Source organism: Tribolium madens, unplaced genomic scaffold (genome assembly GCF_015345945.1).
Source record: "Tribolium madens isolate multiple individuals breed KSU strain unplaced genomic scaffold, Tmad_KSU_1.1 Scaffold_19;HRSCAF=116;Tcas5.2_LG9, whole genome shotgun sequence".
Lineage (NCBI taxonomy): Eukaryota > Metazoa > Arthropoda > Insecta > Coleoptera > Tenebrionidae > Tribolium > Tribolium madens.
Genome location: NW_025400983.1, coordinates 11,216,954 through 11,237,142, shown reverse-complemented (window position 1 = coordinate 11,237,142; position 20,189 = coordinate 11,216,954). Strand labels below are relative to the sequence as shown.

Below are 20,189 nucleotides of genomic sequence, written 5' to 3'. Positions count from 1 at the left end.
CATTAGTAGACATAGACAGAAGCCACACGCGACGGCACTGCTGGACCGCGCCAGAAAGACACAGTAGTACTGGTAGACACTAGGTGGTATTACAACAGCACTAAAGAACAGCTGCGGTAAAATGCTACTACAGTTAACCTATCACCAACCAGACAGGTGATCAATAATTGTTATCAGGCAGGCACAAAAAAACCCTCATGTAAAAACACGAAGTTATGTATTTGTCTTCGTGTATGGTAGAAGAGTAATTGTATTGTTAGGGGAGACATTTAATTTCGTAGCGAAAGCAGTGTTAGCTTTATCATTTTAAGGGTCCTGTCTGTTTGGCTTGGGTGTGAGTGTAATAAGACCCTGCATAATATTAAAGACATTGGTAGGGTGTTTGGTCTAACTTTGGTTTAATCAACAATAGAAAATAAAGGTACAATTCATCAAATACATGCGCATATAAATAAATGATAATATAAAGTAGACTCAGAACTAAACGAAATAATCACTCAACATTTACATTTATGGCCTAGACGATAGAACTAAACAACAGAGGATGTCTACGCGCGTACGCCACGAAACACAACTTACAAAACCTATCGAACCAAACATGACAATAATAATAGAAACATAACACTTATTGTTGCCGAACATCCTCGTCATTCGTCAAATACATAATCATTTATCAATTTACAAGCAGCGGTGAACCGCCGCAGTTAACTAGTAAAAATATCTCACAGTTCGTATAAATAGCAGCTAGACGATATCCTGAGATGGGCACAAGACACTGGCACTGTGCTGGTGGTTGTACTTGTGTAAACGAGTACGACTGGCTGTCTCTTTGGCTAATAGGGCTTGGACGCGTCTTTGGCCCTCTTCAGCTGCACCTTGAGCCGCTTGGTGCCTATCTGGAACCCGTTCATCGCGGCGATGGCCTGCTGGGCCGACGTCGCGTTGTCGAACGACACGAAACCGAAACACTTCGACAAATTTGTTTGTTTGTCTATGAACACCTTTGCAGAGATCACAGGACCGAACGGCAGGAACGTCGACGCCAAGTCCGTATCGGTAAATTCCTGCGGCAGGTGGTAGATAAACAAATTGCAACCGTCCGGACCTGAAACAAACCCCACATACATTTTTACACACACACACAAACATCCACCCAAAACATGTAACATTTTTACATTGCAACCGCAAGAAAACCACCCTCCAAATGCGTTTAAATTGTGGTTAAATTTATTGTGCTTTGCAACAAAATAATGATAAATCTAACCACAATTTCAACAAAGCGCAAAACTTTAGTTGTTTAGATTTTAATTGAAGAAAGGTTCAAAAAGCCCAGTACAACAAAACGTGGAACGTTTATTCAGTTGAGAAAACCCATGTACTGAGTTTTATGTGTTAACCATTCCGAAGATGTTAACACTGGCTCGTTTCTCATCCTGTACTCAATTAGATTTACGACAGTCATGTTTATAAAACTTCACGCCGTTGTAAAACTTAACAATTTGCAATTAAACCTCATTTACGAGTCGAGGGGTCGAAAAACTGTAACAAAGATGATACACTTCAATTTTTCTAAATTCAAGCGCAAACTATCAATATTGTTGCATATTTAACCAAAATTATTAAAGGTAGCAAAATGAGGAAAATGTAAAAAGCATTGTTTATTGCACTGCTGATCGAACGCAACATCAAAATGCATATTTATTGTTTACACAAGATAGACACAACAAAAGCAGAAAATATTTTCTAGTATGCCAGATAGCGTTACAAAAATACTGAATTTTAAATCAAAAATTATGCATGCAGTAGTGTTTTGACATGTTTATACAATACATGCATGGGGGTTAGTTAATGTTTAAATGTTCTGTAAAATAACCCTTACCATAGTTGTGCTGAAAATGCGATTTTCTCTAATATTATTTCCGCAGTAATTTATGTTTCTCTGATATTTACACAGAACGTGATCATTAAAGAGGGTTTATTGTGTTTAACTTTTTAACTTCTTTAACAATATTTGACCAAGTTAAATCCACAGTGTTAAATTTTTTAATGGCGTTTTTATAAAGTCTTTAGGTACTTCAGCAGTGTGTTTATTTTATTTACTCTAGTCTAACTGCCACAATTTTTTTTAAGTTTTTTTTTAAGTTGCAAAGGTTTACAGCCTAAATAACAAAAAAATTGACTGTATTTAAAAGCACAAATTTTTCGTTAAGACACAGAATTTTCACAATTAAGAATTTCAATTCAACGTTTCCGGCTAAAATGGGTTTCATTACTGAAGTCACCCTTGGTGACACCATGAAAAATTCGATTTCGCCGGCCAGCACGTTCACCCGTTAAACGAGATTTCACAAGTTCGAATCCGGGTCGTGACGAGAATTTTTTCGTCAATATTTTCCCCTCGATTTCCTCTTTCGTCATTTTTAGTCGTTGTATTATTACAATTGCGTTGAAATAAATGATATAAAAATTGTAGACTTTATAATGGAAATTTTCGATTAAGTTTACGCGACCTTTGTTCACTTTATTACATCGATGGAATAAAGATTAAATGACAAACATACATTAGAGTTAGCACAAAAAGGTACACAAAAAAATATTGATTTTTGCGTTGAAATATGGTTATTGGAGTTAAAATGGAAGTGAATACAGCGGCAACAAGGAATTCGTTCTCCAGCTAACTTTATCAGCCGCTAAGTCATCCTTGTTTTAAAAATGTATAATAATTCTTGATATGTTTACAATCTAAAATAACTTTTACGCCATTAGTTCATGATAAAGTTTCGTTTGGTCAAACATTTGAAACATAAAATTATCATAATTTTAAGTTAAACTGGCGAATTGTATAATGGTTTGAGGTCACTATTTATTGTGTGCCTTCATTAAACGATGTTTCCTCTTTAATAATTACTGTACCTAAGTATCAGAATTTATCTTTTTCTATTTTGCGTTTAGGATTAGTATATTAAAGTTAAGTTGCAGAAGGTATGTATTCAAGCACAAATATGAAATTCCGAAACGAGCCGCGTTGCGGCGAGTTGAGGAACAAATGAGTGCTTGAAGAACCTTCTGCAACAAGTGCTTTATACTATTTTTTCTATTTTGCCGCTTTACATCATTTTATAAATTGAAAAACTAAAATTTTAATTGTTTTTTTTTCTAGAGAATTTTGAGACGGTTGGCGACTTTATGTGGAATAATTTTAGGCGGCTGTTAAAAAATAAAATTAATTCTTATTTTCACATTTGAAAATGAATTGTGAAGAAAGGAATAGACTTATTCTAACACCGAAATAGAAAAAAGTCTATTATAGCACCCAAATGAGTGCTTTAATAAGTCGTTGGTTTTAATTTAATTTTAGTGACGGACTTTCTTCACTATTAATTTTCAAGTGTGAAAATAAGAATTATTTCTATTTTTCACAGCCGCCTAAAATTATTCCACATAAATGTCGCCAACCGTCGCAAAATTCTCTAGAATTTTTTTTTTAATTTTCATCTTTTAATTTATTTATTAAGCGGAAAAATAGAAAAAATAGTATAAAGCACTTGTTGCAGAAGGTTCTCCAAGCACTCATTCGTTTCTCAATTCGCCGCTACGCGGCTRGTTTCAGAATTTCAAATTTATGCTTGAATTACAACTTGTATCGATCGATCAAGATAATTTGGAATCGAGTCATCTTTGAATCCAAAAACGTATGTCTGTGAAACGTCAAATAAAATGACAAGTCTTATTTTATTTTTACAGTAAAGTTTTAGTTAAAGAAGATTTTCCAGAATACATCATGGTTCAATTAAAATACTGCCACAGAATGTTATAATAAGTTAAAAGTAATTTTCTTTTTTTTTTCTATTATTTTGTTTTAACAAAGATTTAAATTTTAACCATGTTCTTTGTATGTAAATAGTAAATTATGTTATTAGGTGTAAAAGCGACACTATGTGGCGAAGCTAAACGTTTATTTTGCCGAACGCAGTGAGTCTAATATAATTCAGCTGAACCACATAAAATTGCTTTAGCCCGAATAACATATAATACTTTTTCCACAAACCCGCAAAATTCGTATGAAAGTTGTAACTTACGAAATATTGAAYCCTGTAATTGTTTTATTTGTTTCTCACTTGTAAACGTCAATTTTCATGCCACTATTTTCACTTTGAAAATTTCCCAAAAAAGTGACGTCTTTACTGGCTAATAAAGCTCATACGATTTTTTCAAATGTGAGAATATTTTTTTTTCAAGTGTCAGACTTTCTAAAACTTTTAATGTTTATAATAGTTATTTACAAGCGAGGTACAAATAAAACATTCAACGATACACACGAGGTAACAGGTTTTACTTGCTTAAGGAGATGACATCACCCTCCTATCGCCAGTAAAAACCCTTTTACCATGCTTGTAACCTTAAATATTAGGAGTATATTTTATAACTACAAACGAAAATAAAAATTGAACACCTAAAAGATTAAATTTTGTGGCACTTAACTACGCTTCACTATTTTTACTTAATGTGCTGTCATGGAAAATTTAATTTTGTCTAAAAAACACAAAGAAATAGAGTCAGAGGTAGAATTTTTTAAACATTTTTGCATGTTCTTGGTATCTTACCATTTTTCTCTGGGGCGCGAGTTCTGGCGCATTCTGTATAGTGTCCCGTTTTTATTGTTACAATTTGAAACAGGTGTTTCTAGTTTCCTAAAAACATGTATCAACAATACTAAGTAGGGGAGCTACAACGTCTGAAAAGGGTGCGTTTTTAATGGGTTTCAGAAACAATTTTAGATAAAATTACAAAACCTATATACAGCAAAACAAATTCAAAGATAAAATGTCAAAATTTTTAATCAAGGGCGTCGTAAACTAAAACTTAACCCCTAACTATTTTGGCTGTAGTTTTCAGCAACAAAATCTTAAATTACATAGTTTTTCACGAAAGAGGTCTCTTTTTTCGATACAATTTACCGTTTTTGAGTAAAATCAGTTTAAAATTTATATTAGACTATAAACAGCATAAAAATTTCAAATTAAGTTTGTTTTACTCTATGCTCCTCTAGTTTAGAACGCCTCTGATTAAAAATTTCGATATTTGATCTTTGAATTCGTTTAGGTGTATAAAGGTTACCAGTTGTATCAAATTTTATAATTTTATTTACGAGTATTCTGAAATATCGGGAAAACCCAATAAAAAATGCCTCCCTTTGAGGATGTGTAGCTCAGTTCCATGGTATTTTTCAATACCTACATACTTATAAGAAACTTTTGTCTTAAAATTAAATTTTCTATCAGCTGTTGAAATTTGTAGTAATAAAAACGGAACAGCCCTGTATATAAATTCCATGTTTACCTTGATAGCTTGATAGAAAAATAATTCGTCTTACCTTCTATTTGTTTTCCTGCTGCCGCAATGGCAGCGGCGTTGAGCGTAGCATTCGTGATAAGTGATCCATACGTGGACAAGTCCGACGTGGACATGCCCGTCTGTAGTCCGGTGGTCAAAGTTCTTTCAACACCCGCACCTTTTCCTAACAGATTAGCTACACACAAAGGGGTGGCGGTCGGTTGCGACATCGCCGCCAACGTGACCAAATTTTGCACCCCTAAAGGCGCCAACAGGTTTTCGGCGCCGGTCAAAAGCTGCTGCGGCAGGAGCGCCGATCCGCCACTCATCGCCTGCAACAGTTGCAAGGACGTCGCGTCGTTCGACAGAACTGGACTGAACTGTTGCGGAGGCGTCTGCAGCTGGGGAGCCGCCAACGCGTTCCACACGTTCGCCTGTATTTGCTGCTGCCGTTTCAGTTCTTTTTCTTTTTGCGTGTCGGCGAATTTCACGACTAGAGGAGCCGAACACCCTTCCATCGTTTGCGACTGGTGGAGGGCTTTTATGGCACTAAGAGCTGACTGTTTGCTGGCGAACGTGACGAACGCACACCCTTTCGAGTTGCCGGCCGTATCCCGCAGCACGGTGCACTCCTCGATGGTGCCGTAGCCGTTGAAGATGGTCCGGACATCGTTTTCGCACAGCTTCTTGCTGAGCATGCCCACGAACAGTTTTCTTTCTGAAATTAAAACAACAATTAACACAGAAATAGAGAAGGAATCCCACAATTTTAACTATTATTATCGATAAAGTTTCACATTCATCACATACTTTTACGTTCTGTTCTCCCAGAGGGAATTGTAGGGCAATTCTGACTGGTTAACTGCTGATTCTAATAGTACCTGTATCTACATATTTGCAGAAAATCATTTTTTATGGTGATTTTTGAAAACTGTAATTTTTTCTATTATTTGAGATGGGTTAATAAATATTAATACTGCGCTTTATTCTTATTTGTAGAGAGTTATTTGTGGTTAAAATAATGCCACACATTTTTGAATAAACGACTCTTGTAAAAGATAAAAAAAAATCGATTTAAGTTTTAGTTTTCTGGGGTTTAGTCCTGCTTGGTTAAGATTCATTTTTAACATAATTTTAGTTTTGGAAAATCAAGTATGCATTTTTTTTAAACTAGTTTTCTGTAAAATAAAGTGCCTTTTATGTAACAAAACGACAAAAAGTTATTAGTTGACCGATGATTATGAAATAATTCAAAGATGTTTTTTTAGATGTTGAATCTAAACAACATTTGTTAATAACTTTTTGTCGTATTTGTGACACAAAAGCCATTTTAATCTACAGAAAAATAGATACTTGATTTTTCAAAACTAAAATTATGTTAGAAATTAGTCTTTAACCAAGCAGAGCTGAACTCACAAAAAATTAAAATTTAAATGATTTCTTTTATCTTCCAAGAGTCGTGTCCGGGGACACACTGTATGTTACAAAAATATTAGAATGCATAATTGCAATAATTTTTGTTTTTGTAAAGATAAGAAAACTATTTTAAAATAAATAATTCATTGATAGAAACATATAAATTTTAAAAAACGATAAATACAAAATACGAAAGAAAATTCCTTGTCGATAAGAAAATATCGAAATTGCAAAACAACCATACATATAGTGTAAATACTGTATACTCATAACTTCTTAAATATTAAAAAAGTCACAACGTGTGTTTATTAAAAAAAACTCAAAAGTGCTTTGACAAATTTGATTAATTTATTTATCCATTTGTCAAGATGACATAATAATTAAAACTCATACATATACGACGAGATACGTTTTCCTACTGCAATTTTTTAATGAACACCTTATAAGTAAAAACTTACATACACACTATTATAAAAAAAATATTTAGTAATTTGAGGAAGGAGAATAAGTTTGTGTACACACAACCAAATCATAGTCACGACAACAAATTTATTATTTTAATATTTGCAATCCGTAAATGTCCGTAAATTTGGAAAAAAATTCAAGAAATCAATATTGGAAACCAATTCGTTGGAAGTGATTAAACAAAAGATCTTCGAATTTTGATAAAAACTAAACTTAAAGCAAGTCAAATGATGAGTGTGAAAACAAGTGAAGTGACTTCGCTTTTATTTTCGTGGATACGATTTTCTTATTTGTTACAACAATGAAACTTTATCTTAATAAATAAATAATTCCAATGACCCTCAAACCTTGTACTCGTACCAATGCTTTGGAGTTAAATAACATTGTTAATAATAATAATAATAATAATTCTGAGAGTTTCTTTTCGGTTACTCTATTTCTGTAGCAGGTTGATTTTCAATAAGACTGTAGATACTCTGTATCATCGATTAAAGTGGCACTTTAATACTTATTATTTTCTATTATTCTCAAGATTATTCTATTACTTTCTACTTATTAAAATCACTGTTTTCCATTGAGTACACAAAAAYTGTGTAACAACATTGTTTTTGGTATTATTTTTTTCTGTGTGGAATCGGTATATATTACAATTTTACCTTTCTTTTTCGATTATAGACGTATTAAATGTGTTACAAAATTTCGTATCCACTAATACTTCAAAGACAAATTAAACATCAAAAACATTATTTTTACGAGTTGGTGACCACAATAACAGTAATCCAATACCAAGGTTTTAAAAACACATCTTTCGAAGCGGTTAAATCTAACGAATTTGAAAAAGTGCTCCTACATTCAAGTTTTAAACAACCGCCAAGACCTCTGAACGATTTGTTGCGTGCTCTCGAAAACTGTCAAATAAAATAACCATTTCCATTTGAAACTCCCCCGCAAAATCAACAATATCTAAAAACGTCGAATTTACAATTTAAAAGCTTTCCTGTCGTAATTAACGTCGAGAAAGCTTGCCATAGAAAAAATACCACCAGTTTATTTTTAGATAATCTTTAAGTCAATAGCGCAACGGCCGGAAAAACGGATTGCCATTAAGTTGCCATTTTTCAAGCGACACTTCCAATGACGTCATTTTCAAAACTATTTGAAGCTTTCGTTGACAAACATTATTTACGATAACCTGCATATTTCCGTTTTGCTCGTATTGTTTTCTATTTTTACAAACTATACAGGCCGAGTCGTAAAGCTTCGACGCTTCCTTCAACGTTGGTAAAAAACACCTGTACCATATTTGCGCCAAATATTCGGATTTTTAACAGTTTTATTGAGAAACGTTTGGTCGAAATAGATCGCCTATAAATGGGCACGCCTAGAATATTTTCCGGAAATTTTGTTACAAGGGTTCGACTCTTAATTGCATTAAAAAATGTTTCATCACTTGGACAATCCTTTATTCCTCTTAGAAACGTCCTAGTTAGTTTAGTGAAAGTTATTTATAAGGTAGTGCAAGTTACGAAGTAAACAATTGAAATGTTCACATTTCCGCTACAAAAATCCAAGTATTTATTGGTGTTTGGTTAGAATCTCTCAGAAATATCTTTGCTCGAAATAACTGTAGTCGCACGAATAATAAAATTATACAATTTAATCGGAGTTTCACGCAAAAAAAGGAAGAGAATTCGACGACTCATAAGTACAAATACAACCAAGTCATCGAACAAACACAATTATTTTTTAATTTCCTTTTACCGAAATAATCCACCATCACACACAAATAAACCCCGAAGGTGTCCTCGTCAAGAAAATTTCAGCCTTATTTCCCTTGGGATCGTAGCACAACATCACCTGTCGCATAAAAAAGGAAATCCACCCGATATGTAATTTGTTGACATTTTTTAATTAAATTCCCTAAATCGATTACAAGTCAAATTTTCCGTGTTTCTTATTGTTTCCGATGAAATTGATGCGWTATAATAAACTCGTGGTGTATTTTAAACCGCCGGTAAACAGGGATCGCGAAAATCTCYGATTTCTTTTGCTCAAAGCCAATATTTTCCGACATCATAAAAATACAAAATTATCCCCGAGAAACTAAAACTAATATGGCGAAATCGGAAGTTTCCAATCTAGTCACGTTACTTATCGATTTCCCTCCTATCTTACAATTGCATTATGAGACGAGTAAATATCTCGCTGATCAAAAACAAACCGATTATTTCATGAAAAAGAGAATGGATTCAAGCACACACGTGTGGAAGAGTATTCTGCTTTTGTAGACGGTAAAGTGCGTGACATGTGGCTGTGGCAGGATGTTAATATTTAACAACAGAATTTTAGGATCAGGAAACATAAGTCGGTGATTTAGTCTTATGTATAAACAGAAGAACCGACAAGTATACAAAAGTTAACAATTTGTTATTAATACTTGGAAAATATGTAAATCTCAAATTCTCAAATGCTCTCCGTTTTTGGTAAGAAATACAAATTAAAAAGATATAAATAAAAAAAAGAAATGACGAATTTTTATTAACTAACATTTAAAACTTATTTGATCCTGATTCTATTTTCTTTTTTTTTAATTACTAAAAACTTTATATACTTACGTAAAAATTTATAAAGTAGCCTAATTTTTTAATGTTTATAGTGCCGCATCACAAAAATAAAATAATAACTTCAGGTTTTTCACCCGGAGGCAAAATAGGGCCTATTCATAGAGGGAAAATTGCGCAAAAACACATCCAGTGTTTGATTTAAATCGCGTCGAACATCTTTAGCACAGCCACAAGAAGTACAAACAGTAAAATGTGTGTCAAACCGGCACCGAGTATTTAACACTTTCGTTTTAACGACGTGTATTATGACTCAAAGTGCGTTTTATTAACGATTTACTTATCCTCAATGTCCGTTAACGCTGTTTATATTAAACACATTGGCAGTGATAATAAAAAAATAAATAAATATTTTGATGTTTTTACAATGGCAGACAGACGTTAAAAGCTGCGCTCATTCATAAATAATATTCCGGGTTTGTTCTACCAAAATAGACCGAGTGTATCGCTAGAGATAATTAAGTCTTAACACCTTGCACTTAGAGATATAATTGGACACTCAAGATCATTATTTTACTATGGAATTATGGCACGTTGAACGCCGATTCGAAGCAATGCCAAACGCATTCGCAGCGAAATTGTTTGATCTTTTCCAGATAGAAACTCGATTTTCGGCGACGTAAATTCGAGAGTAAAACGATTCACCTCGTAGTTATGTCGCAGGAAGATGGAAAACAACACGCGTTTGTCGAACGGATTGACATACCTTACCGTTCACGTGGTGTTTGAATTTTTCAAGGACGCCATTACATCACTATATGCATAATAAATAAACGCAGTTCTGCAAATTGATATTTCTATTTATTAAAAACGCTATAAATGGAAGATTTTTTCAACACTTCTGATATTTTCCTTTTAAAGCACTTGGGTTACATTGACTTTTTGTGATAAAAAAGTCAATATAAATGACACACAAGGTATATTTCTGTAATTAATCAGTCATAAATGATATTTTTAAAATTTAAAAATATCAATGGGATGAACAAACTTTATCAGTGAGCTAAATCAATATCGTAATTAGTTTAGCAGGAAATGGCGTTTAAAGTGCTGAGTGACCCAACACTGTTTGGATGGAATAGTATGCTACATTATTAAGAATTTTGAAGCCCAACTGCAACAAAGGACAGTTTTAATTGTTTTAATTAGTTACGTATTAGACTGAAAAATTCAATCTCACAATTTTATTAGTGATATTAGCCGGAAAATAAAAGGCGAAGTGAGTAAAGGGGATAATCTGAATTTTATCAACTTTAACAGTTCAACAACTTGGTAATTGTCCAAAAAATTAGCGAATTTTGAAGGGATCTCGTTAAAAATATTGACGTGTGTTGCCTATATGTCACGCTTATTAGAGTATCAAAATAAAAAATATTGAATTGATGCAAAAAGAACAGTACATTCTGTAACAAGTGGAAAAAATCTTCTCACGAGAGCGGAATATGCCATTCTAAACAAGTTCCAGACTACACATTTCAATTTAATTTAAAAAGCGCACACTAGAAAAAATAGTGTAAAAAACGAGTGTTACAACCTCTCATTCTGATATTCGTGTTACTCGTATCACAATGGGGGTGTTTATAATACTTGTTTTTTAATATACTATTTTTTAACATTACCGATTGTTATAAGCCTGAAAATTTTCTGAAGCAACTATCATTACATTTCAAAGATAACGTAAATATTAAAATTTTTGGTTTTAATTAATTGAATATAATGATCGTATTTTTACTTTTGACAAAGTTTATACTCGGAACCTGTCCTTTGTGATATCATGCTGCAGCCTGCATAAATAAGAACCATGTCGGTCTTCTCGTTATAATTGAACATTTTAGTAAATCTCGCTAAATTCACGAAGGTTTGATAATAATTTAAAGTTGAAGTGCTGTCTGATCACTGTGTTTAATTTATTAAAACCAAATATGTTAATGTCCACGTTATCTTTGATATGTAATGTTGGTTGCTTCAATAAAATTTTCAGGCTCATTATTACTCGTGGGACACCCTGTATTAAACTTCTCCGTGAAGTAGAGATATAACGATCCAATAATATTTTTGCAAAATCGCGATTTCTCACTATCTAGCAAAATCACTCGACAGTCGCAAATTCTCTTCTTGTCATTGTCACTTTACTTAAATTTGGCGTCTAGTTTCGATTAATCCCTTAATTATAAGTAAATCCTTCCAAGATAAAATTGTTAGAATTGTAAAGTTAAATTTAATTCAAATTACGCAAACAAAATGACAAGTTGATAAATCTCCGAATTGTTTGTGTCATCGCGATATCTTCTGTCTCAATCGAAATAAGTAATTTTTATTGTTAAAATCCTTGCCAACATTTTTAAGTGCATAGTAGAATAATAAAAGCAAGACAAAGTCGAGCTATTAGTTGAATTACCTTTTAGTAGGTACGTAATAATACAACTGGGTGAACCAATTTACTGAAAACCACTGTTACGTTTCGTAACTTATTATTATTGCCATTTTCGAAGTTACTTCGACTCTTTTAGATAATTTAATATTTTCATACAATTCATATTCGTCTTTGAAAATAAATAATAAGCAACTCGTTAATGAAATATCGGTACAATTCACATTATTATGTTCGTTTTCCATGTTTTGTTCAAGGTTTTATGCACGTAACTATTGATTGTTGAATTATTTACTTCAATTTTTACCTGTTCAAAGTTTATTGTGAAACAAACAAACATAAAAATTAATAAACTTGTGGGTAATTTAATTAATTGGCAAGGGTACAGGATAGTGTTGACTAAAATAAAAATTTTGAAGGCCAAGTATTGATTTTCGCGTACGCCCCGTGGTAACATTTTCATTTGTATCGTCCGTTTTCAAAGTGTGTATCACGTTTCACGCCAGCAAGCGCAATCTGTGCATAAAAGCGCTATCTTGGGGCTAATTGAGGTGTCGGATTTCGTATTTTTCCGGTTCACGACAACGAATCTGTTGTAATCAGCAGAAGCGATCCGGAGGGCGTTTACAATTAAATAATATCCAGTGGCGCCGGAGGTACCTGGTATGAGATAGGGGCTGGGTACGGGCGCCGGTTGCCAGTACGAGGAGGAGATCGCCGGATAGGCGTTTTTGGAGGAGGCGCGGCTCTTCATCGCACTTGTTGCACTTCCGGACTGTTCGCAACAACATATCACAACACAGGTGCGGACAAACCGCTCACGAGCGCACAACTGAACCTCGCGGTGGTACGACTACGACGAGGAGGACTCATTTGACTGTCTGGTGGACGAGCGAATGCAATCCACACACACGCTCACTGAAAACTGACGAGTTAGCACTGAGCCAGTCAGTCACGCCAAGTCGTTAGGTGACGAATACGAAATACAAATATATTTATTTCCGAAGCGGCGGTACGCCGGACGTCACTGTGCATACATAACGAGCTTGCAGACGGACTACAATGGGGGCTTCCCGGATCGAAAGCTCGGAGTGAACACGACTCGAAAGATTTGGACAAAGTGCAAGGCGAATACGATTTCGGATCTATACTTAAAAGCTCGATCGAATTGCTTGCAGGAATTACCATTTAGTGTGCAGCTCTATTTATTTACTCGTGTTTTCAAGATCAAGATAATAGGGAACAAMGGTATTTGAAATAGAGCCAAACAGAAGCAGTTTGTAAGAAGTTAACAGCTGTAAACTAAAAAAGTTACATAAATGCAAGAAAATCATACGTTAAACATTGACCAGAAGTTTGATCTATGTACAGAGTGGTTATAAATGATTTTCATCTAGCCAGCTGTGAATTTTCCATGTAAAATAAAAAATGCGAAAATAGGGGTACCTACTTGTTGTAACTCAAAATTAAAAATGCGCCGTTTACTAAGCGTCCACTTCGAAAATAAACTTCAATTATAAATTTGTTTTCTTTCAAAGTATACATTATTATCAATTATTATTGGAAATTAGTTGAAACAAAAAAAAATTAATTAACAACAATTTATTATTAATTAATAAGTGACACTAATGACAGAACTAGAGCTTTCAAAAAAGTAGAGCGGCACAAATAAAGTTACATTCAAAAAAATTCCAAAGCTGGCTAGATGAAAATTATTTATAACCACTCTGTATAAAACATTGAAAAAAAAACATGTACCTAATTTCAAAAATGAGGACAAAATCAAACTAAATTTTTTTACAACACAAATCAGAGACAACTCAAAATTTCAAGGTTTGAATCAGGGTATTATACCTAAAAATAGATAATAATAATACGTGATAACAATAATAATAAACATAATCAAATAAAGAGAATAATAAAAATAATTAAATTTAAAATTGTTAGGACTAGAAACCAAACCTATCAAGTTAAAAATAAAGTTTTTACTCTTTTGTCTTATTCTAGAGAGTCTTTTTAAAGCGTAAAACAAAAGTAATTATATTGTTCACATTTATATTAAACTTAAAAAAAATAATAGGAATTTAATTAGGCAGTGATGCTTTCAACAACTTTTTATTTGCTTTAGTAAAAGATTAAAATCAAAGATAATAGACAGAAGCAACTAGTTTTCTCTTCATTAGATTGCTATCTACACTTTTTCGATATCAAGATCACAATATTTCTTCTGCTATCAAGTGCTATAATTTCGATCGAGTTTTGCTTGGTTCACTAATTTTCCTACCAGATATTCGTGGAAATTATTGGCTCAAGTTAAGACGGCAGCTAAAGTAAGAAGACAATGCATTTATCCCGCGGATGCAATATCCGCATAACATCACAGACGATGCTTTAACCCAGATAACTTTTATAGTCTTGGGTGCAGTCGATCGGTTTTATTTAGGTAAAACAACGTGCCATTTCTAACGACGCATTTGTAATTTATCGCGTGCCAACAATATCGATAAAATGCTATCGCGTTAAACAATTTGTTTATTCATGTTTTTGTACCTGATATTATGCGATATCTAATGAATCAGCAGAAATAAACGCGACTTCAACACTGTGTTCATAAAAATGAAGAAAAACACAGGAAACATGCTCATGGTTCTGAAGGTTTCGAATAACTAAAATCGGTGTCAAAAGGTGTTTTTATGTTTTGATGAAATCGATTGCAATAATGTGCAGTAAAGATTGAAACACTTAACTTCCGATAATAATGCAATTTTAATATTGCACGGCGATAAAGCACGTTTTTTGCATTTATAGAAAGTATTGATAGAAAATCCATTTGAACAAATATTACTTGTTAATTCTGCTTTTATATTTTAGAGCTGTTTTAATTTAGAGTTTTAACTTGTCAATTTGCTAATCGATTATGAATAATATTATAAATACATAGAAGCTTCACATTTAAAACTGTTGAATTTGAGCAGACAACTCCATTACAAAAATTTTAAAACAAGTGAATCATTCTGCTTTTGTTTAAAGTTTTTTTTTAATATGTATAAGCGTGGTGTTTATACTTTTTTAATTATAACGGTGTCAGTCACAAATATTACGTTTCTGTGTGATTGTATAAATTGGAAAATTATCGAAAAAGCTTGTAATCACATGGAGCCCGAATTAAGCGAACATGCCTATAACATTTTTGATTTGACACATTTCCAAAGCGAAAAGTCTGTTTATGAATAAAACTAGAGGATTTGAAATGGATTCAAACCAGTATTATTAACTCGATAAATAGACTGATTGAGTGATTAATAATTGAAAAATATAATTATTGATAACCAACTTTTGAAATCGCCGAAATGAATAATAATCCACGTTTTAAAAGTTACTTCAATGTAGTTCATAAATTTGTATAATTTAATAAGAAATCAATAACTAATTAAATGTTTTCAATGTTTGAAATTCACATTTCCAATTGTAATTTTGATAATTAATTCATTTTAAAATAAAATCAACTTTTGCTTCAGGAAATTTAAACTATTATTTTTAGACAGTCATTTTAAACATTAGAATTAGATTCACATTGGTGAGTAGTTATTATTATGAGTTAACAGAAAAGAGATGACTCATGATTTAAATTAAGGCCGTTAATTCTAAAAAATGTCACATCATAACACAATCAGAATATCAATAAGTTCGAATCACATATTTTTTTTTTGAAAGGCAACGTGTCTGTTCACTAGCTTTAGAAACTAGTAACACTTTCAATATAAGTTCTATTTCCCTCGACTAACAATAACAGCACACGAAATAACAAAAAGAAACAGTCTCATCCGAGTTGCAACCGTTTTTTTTTGGGCGAAACTAATGGATTTACGTTTACATTAAGTCAAACCCGATTTTGCAAATATTTACTTGACAAAGATTTGAATCCGAATTAATTCGTCTTAGGTTTACTCGAGCTTTTAGAGTATTTGATCTACGTTTACAATCAGGTAGAGCGATTTTTCATAAAGCAAAGACACCTATTTATTTAGTAAAAAGTTGGTTGCTATTTGCTGCACTTTAAAAACCGATCTCTTGAAATAATGAGGTCATAAATGAACCGGAATATCGGTATTACACTACATTTATTGGTTTGAAAATAAACGAAATAACTACTTTGGGACAATAAGTTCCGGTTATTAAAGCTAGCGATATTAAGCTCACTTATCAGAAACGAAGCGAAGTAATTGTGAAAAAGGTTTATCCAAAACATGGTTTGGATAATAAAGTACGAAACTTTGCTAGTAATGGCAGTGGCGGCGGTATTTTTGAGTCGACACCGTTGCGTATTAGGTGTAATTTATTGGTTAGTGTTTAAACACACGTATTAATGAGCATTGGTGACCGACGTGATAAAATGGCTAATTACCAGAATAATTGAATTATGAATATTATTAAAGTTGATGGCTTTTCGATTTYAGTGAAATTTATACTCGTAATAACGCCAGTTGAAGAGCCAGAATGGTAGCAAGGACATTATGCATGTAAACTCATTTATATACGTAGAAATATCCAGAAACCATACATAATTTGTGATTTGGTCGAACAGTGAAACATTTACATTATGCATGCAGGTCTTGTAACATAAATAACAATAGAAACTGTCGTTATTTATTCAGTGATCAAAGCGCATGCAAAAATCTAATGAGTCAAAAAGGTCCTTTTGATTGTTTCCGATTTCGCCACAGCCAGGCCATAACGAATGGCGTAATGTGCAATCAACATTGACTTACTTATGAGAGAAGAAAATCGCACAAAGTAATTAGTTCATCCAACTCAATCAAAACACATTGTTTCCATAATATGCATGTATTCAAGTTCAAATTCCTTTTGTAATCTCTTTTAATGACTGGGATAGAACGGAATTTGTAAAATCAATAAGCTACTATCGTGCTTTGATAACGTTGTTGTTTCGCATTGTCGGAGTAGCGTAATAGCCCTGAGAACGGCGACGAGACTTCTATCAGTTTCAAGCAATTCTTGTGCTAAATAGCTACAACGATAATTTGCTAGAGATTGTGAATGCACTAGTCGACCGTGAAAATCACAAAGACGTTTTACATTCTTTAATCACGGGTTTCTTGTAAACACTACAGAAATATTCAATTTCAGAAACAATCATCGCTCTCTGACATCTGAACGGAAGAAATGACAATACGTGACTTTGTAATCAAAGTTCACATTTCACATCTCATCTTCGAAAAGAACGGAAAGTACGTGAAACTTTTCAAAATTCTCCTTCGATAAAATGTCGTAGATTTTTTGCACTTTTCAATTTCACGTCAATCGCAGTTTTGCGAATTAATACCAAGTTACAATTTTTTTAAACTAATGGCTGATGATGTTATTGCTTTGTTTTACGACATAGAATAATTGAGGAAAACTGCGGTTTTCTAAAAATAATTGTTTAAGGTTTGTTTCAAAAGATTTAAGATAATTTGGTACAATTTACGTAATAAAATAGTAGCAAACATACATTGTTTACAAAGAAAATTATATCGTGGGTTTTGTTAATTGAAACAGTTATCTATTCAAATAATGCTTTTTTCTGTCAAGGAACCAGCCAGTTTCAATTTTAATTGAATAATTTTAATGCAATTTGATCACATTCAAAAAAGACCCTAAGACAGGTAGCTAAACATTTTTTCAGTGAAGTTGACGCATGTGCGATATTTTTTTTTCACACAACACAATAGAATACTAGTATGCGAACATGTCATTGTATCTGATTTACAAATTACATTGTACGTATGCTGTCAGTTAATAACTTAACAATTGTGTTGTTGTATACCGCCATGACATTTAAAATTTTAAATAAGTAGGTAACGTCGCAAGAAACACGGAGGGGTGGAGTAATAATTGAGCACATCTGTTTATTTCATTTGTTTTAGAATTAATTGTTTTGATGATTATTATGACGTAAAATTGAAAGTAATAATTTAAATACATACCATTTTCATGTATTTTATTAGTTGCATAATTTAATAAAGAAAGCTATAGGTACTCGTATAGTGAAAAATTTAGTTGAAATTTAATCACGAGAGTAGCAAGTATTTCATAATATTACTGTTTTGGTCATTATAATAGAAGTATTTTAATTTAAAATTTTTGTTACCGTTTTTTATGATTATTGAGCATTATTATTGTTATTATTAAAATTTTTTTGACAGTCATGATTTCTATTTTGAATACTATCTGTTAGTAAACATTGGCACCTTTGCTTGCCACTGGACAAATGAGAAAAGTCAAATAATGTACCTACAAGGTGTTTCACATAACTTGACGAGCCAAACATAAATGCAACATAAAACACATTGCACATATGTTATGCATACAGTCTGATTCACCTACGATGACGAGTTTTCTAAAAACAAGGTGTAACACAAAATATGTTAAGAAAATATCGTCGAGTCATCTTTAATTCCTTACTATAGTAAAGTAGATATATAGATATCAACAGAATAACTGGTTGTTTGTTTTTCGTTTTGAAATTAAACAATATTTGTACGTGTTCCTTCTTCCCTAGCGTCTTAACGAAATACACTACAAAGTATTGTGTGTTGTATTTTATTTGTCTAAGCCTCAGGCTTGTCATCTCATCTGAATCAGTCCGTGTAATACATAATGTATTTTGTGTGGCATTTTTTTGGTACTACTTGTTTTCATATTAATGTGTATCAAGTAGGTTGTAGAAGTCTAAATACATCTTTAATTTAAAGGCCCATTCACACAAAAACTGTCATTAATGTCTTTCAGAACAAATTTAATCACATCAATAATGACAAAAATCGTTATGTTTGCTACCCCATGTTAATTACCTACATTGTTAATTTTAATCATTTTTAGCTACCTGAAGTACACATTTATTTAAAAAAATAATTTTTGGGGAAGATTGAGACTAGGATTGTTTGAATTGGTTGCTATCCCTTTCATCGACTACTTCGTTTCGATGCACATTAATTTGCAAACGACTTTAGTTCAGTTCGTATACAGGCTGTTTTAGAACTTGGGCCGCAGAGAAAAATGCCAAGTAAAATAAGATACCAGGAACATACAAAAAAATCTTAAAAAATACTATCTATATGTACAATCTGCTTCAGAAGTAATGACACAAAACTCGGCTCTCGAGCAGGTACGTTCGACCGTTTCAGATGGGATGGAGCCGATGGTCGGCAGTTGTCGGTTTTCCGGCATTGGGATGGGTCGATGGAGAGTTGACGAAAATTGATAAATAGTTTGCTCAAATTATTAAGAATTTTGACTATGAGTAATCACTTATCGCATTTGACTTGTTTTGAAAGGAATGCTCGTAAAATAATATTTGAAATGTTTCTTTAAAATTAAAAATTGATCTGATTCATGGTTTTGATGTCCAAAGTCACCATTTCACAAAATAATTAATTTATTGTTTTATTTACCAATAAATTTATTAATTAATGTAGAAGTTAAGGGTTGTTGCTTACTATTTATCAACTGTAAAGGATTTCATGTGATTTTGGTGAAATTTTTCACAGAATTCGAGTTGCGGCTTCATTTTCGATCAAATACAATTTTTACAGCAATTCCTAATATTCTAAGTCAAGGAGTGCGGTTTAAATTTATAGGGTGGCTCTAATTATGCCGCTGAGTTGGGTTTATCCCAGGCAAAAATTTGCCCTTAAGGGTGTTATTAGCCTGAAACCTTTTTGCCCTGTGTATTAGAATCCCGATAATAAACATAAAAAAAATTATAAGCAATAATAGCAGAGTAACAAAATTTCAGCTCACGTTTACTTAGGTAATTTGTTTTTTCTTTGCTTTTAAATTTTCAAAATTTTGGATAACATTGTCCATGTTTAGTTTTTAAGCGACATCGTATTCTATTGACAAAATGGACAAATTTGTAAGCCTTTTTTGGTTCATAGAGTTCCGTAAATAATTTTTATTAATTTTAATTTAGAAAAGGATAT

At 32.6% G+C, this 20,189-nt stretch overlaps 1 protein-coding gene across 8 annotated transcripts in view; it reads right to left on the bottom strand.

Moving 5' to 3' along the window:
* LOC123015720 (CUGBP Elav-like family member 1) overlaps positions 1-20,189 on the bottom strand; it is a 182,276-nt gene that overhangs the window by 720 nt on the left and 161,367 nt on the right. For 6 of the 8 annotated variants that reach the window (XM_044415618.1, XM_044415612.1, XM_044415614.1 and 3 more), the window contains 2 exons: positions 5,375-6,052; positions 375-1,105 (listed from right to left, as the gene is read on the bottom strand). In XM_044415618.1, the coding sequence (XP_044271553.1) occupies positions 834-1,105; positions 5,375-6,052 (950 nt within the window). In that variant the 3' untranslated portion in view covers positions 375-833. Of the gene's footprint in view, positions 1-374; positions 1,106-5,374; positions 6,053-20,189 lie in introns of those variants that run through there. The other 2 variants (XR_006413400.1, XM_044415619.1) reach the window with 2 other exon arrangements.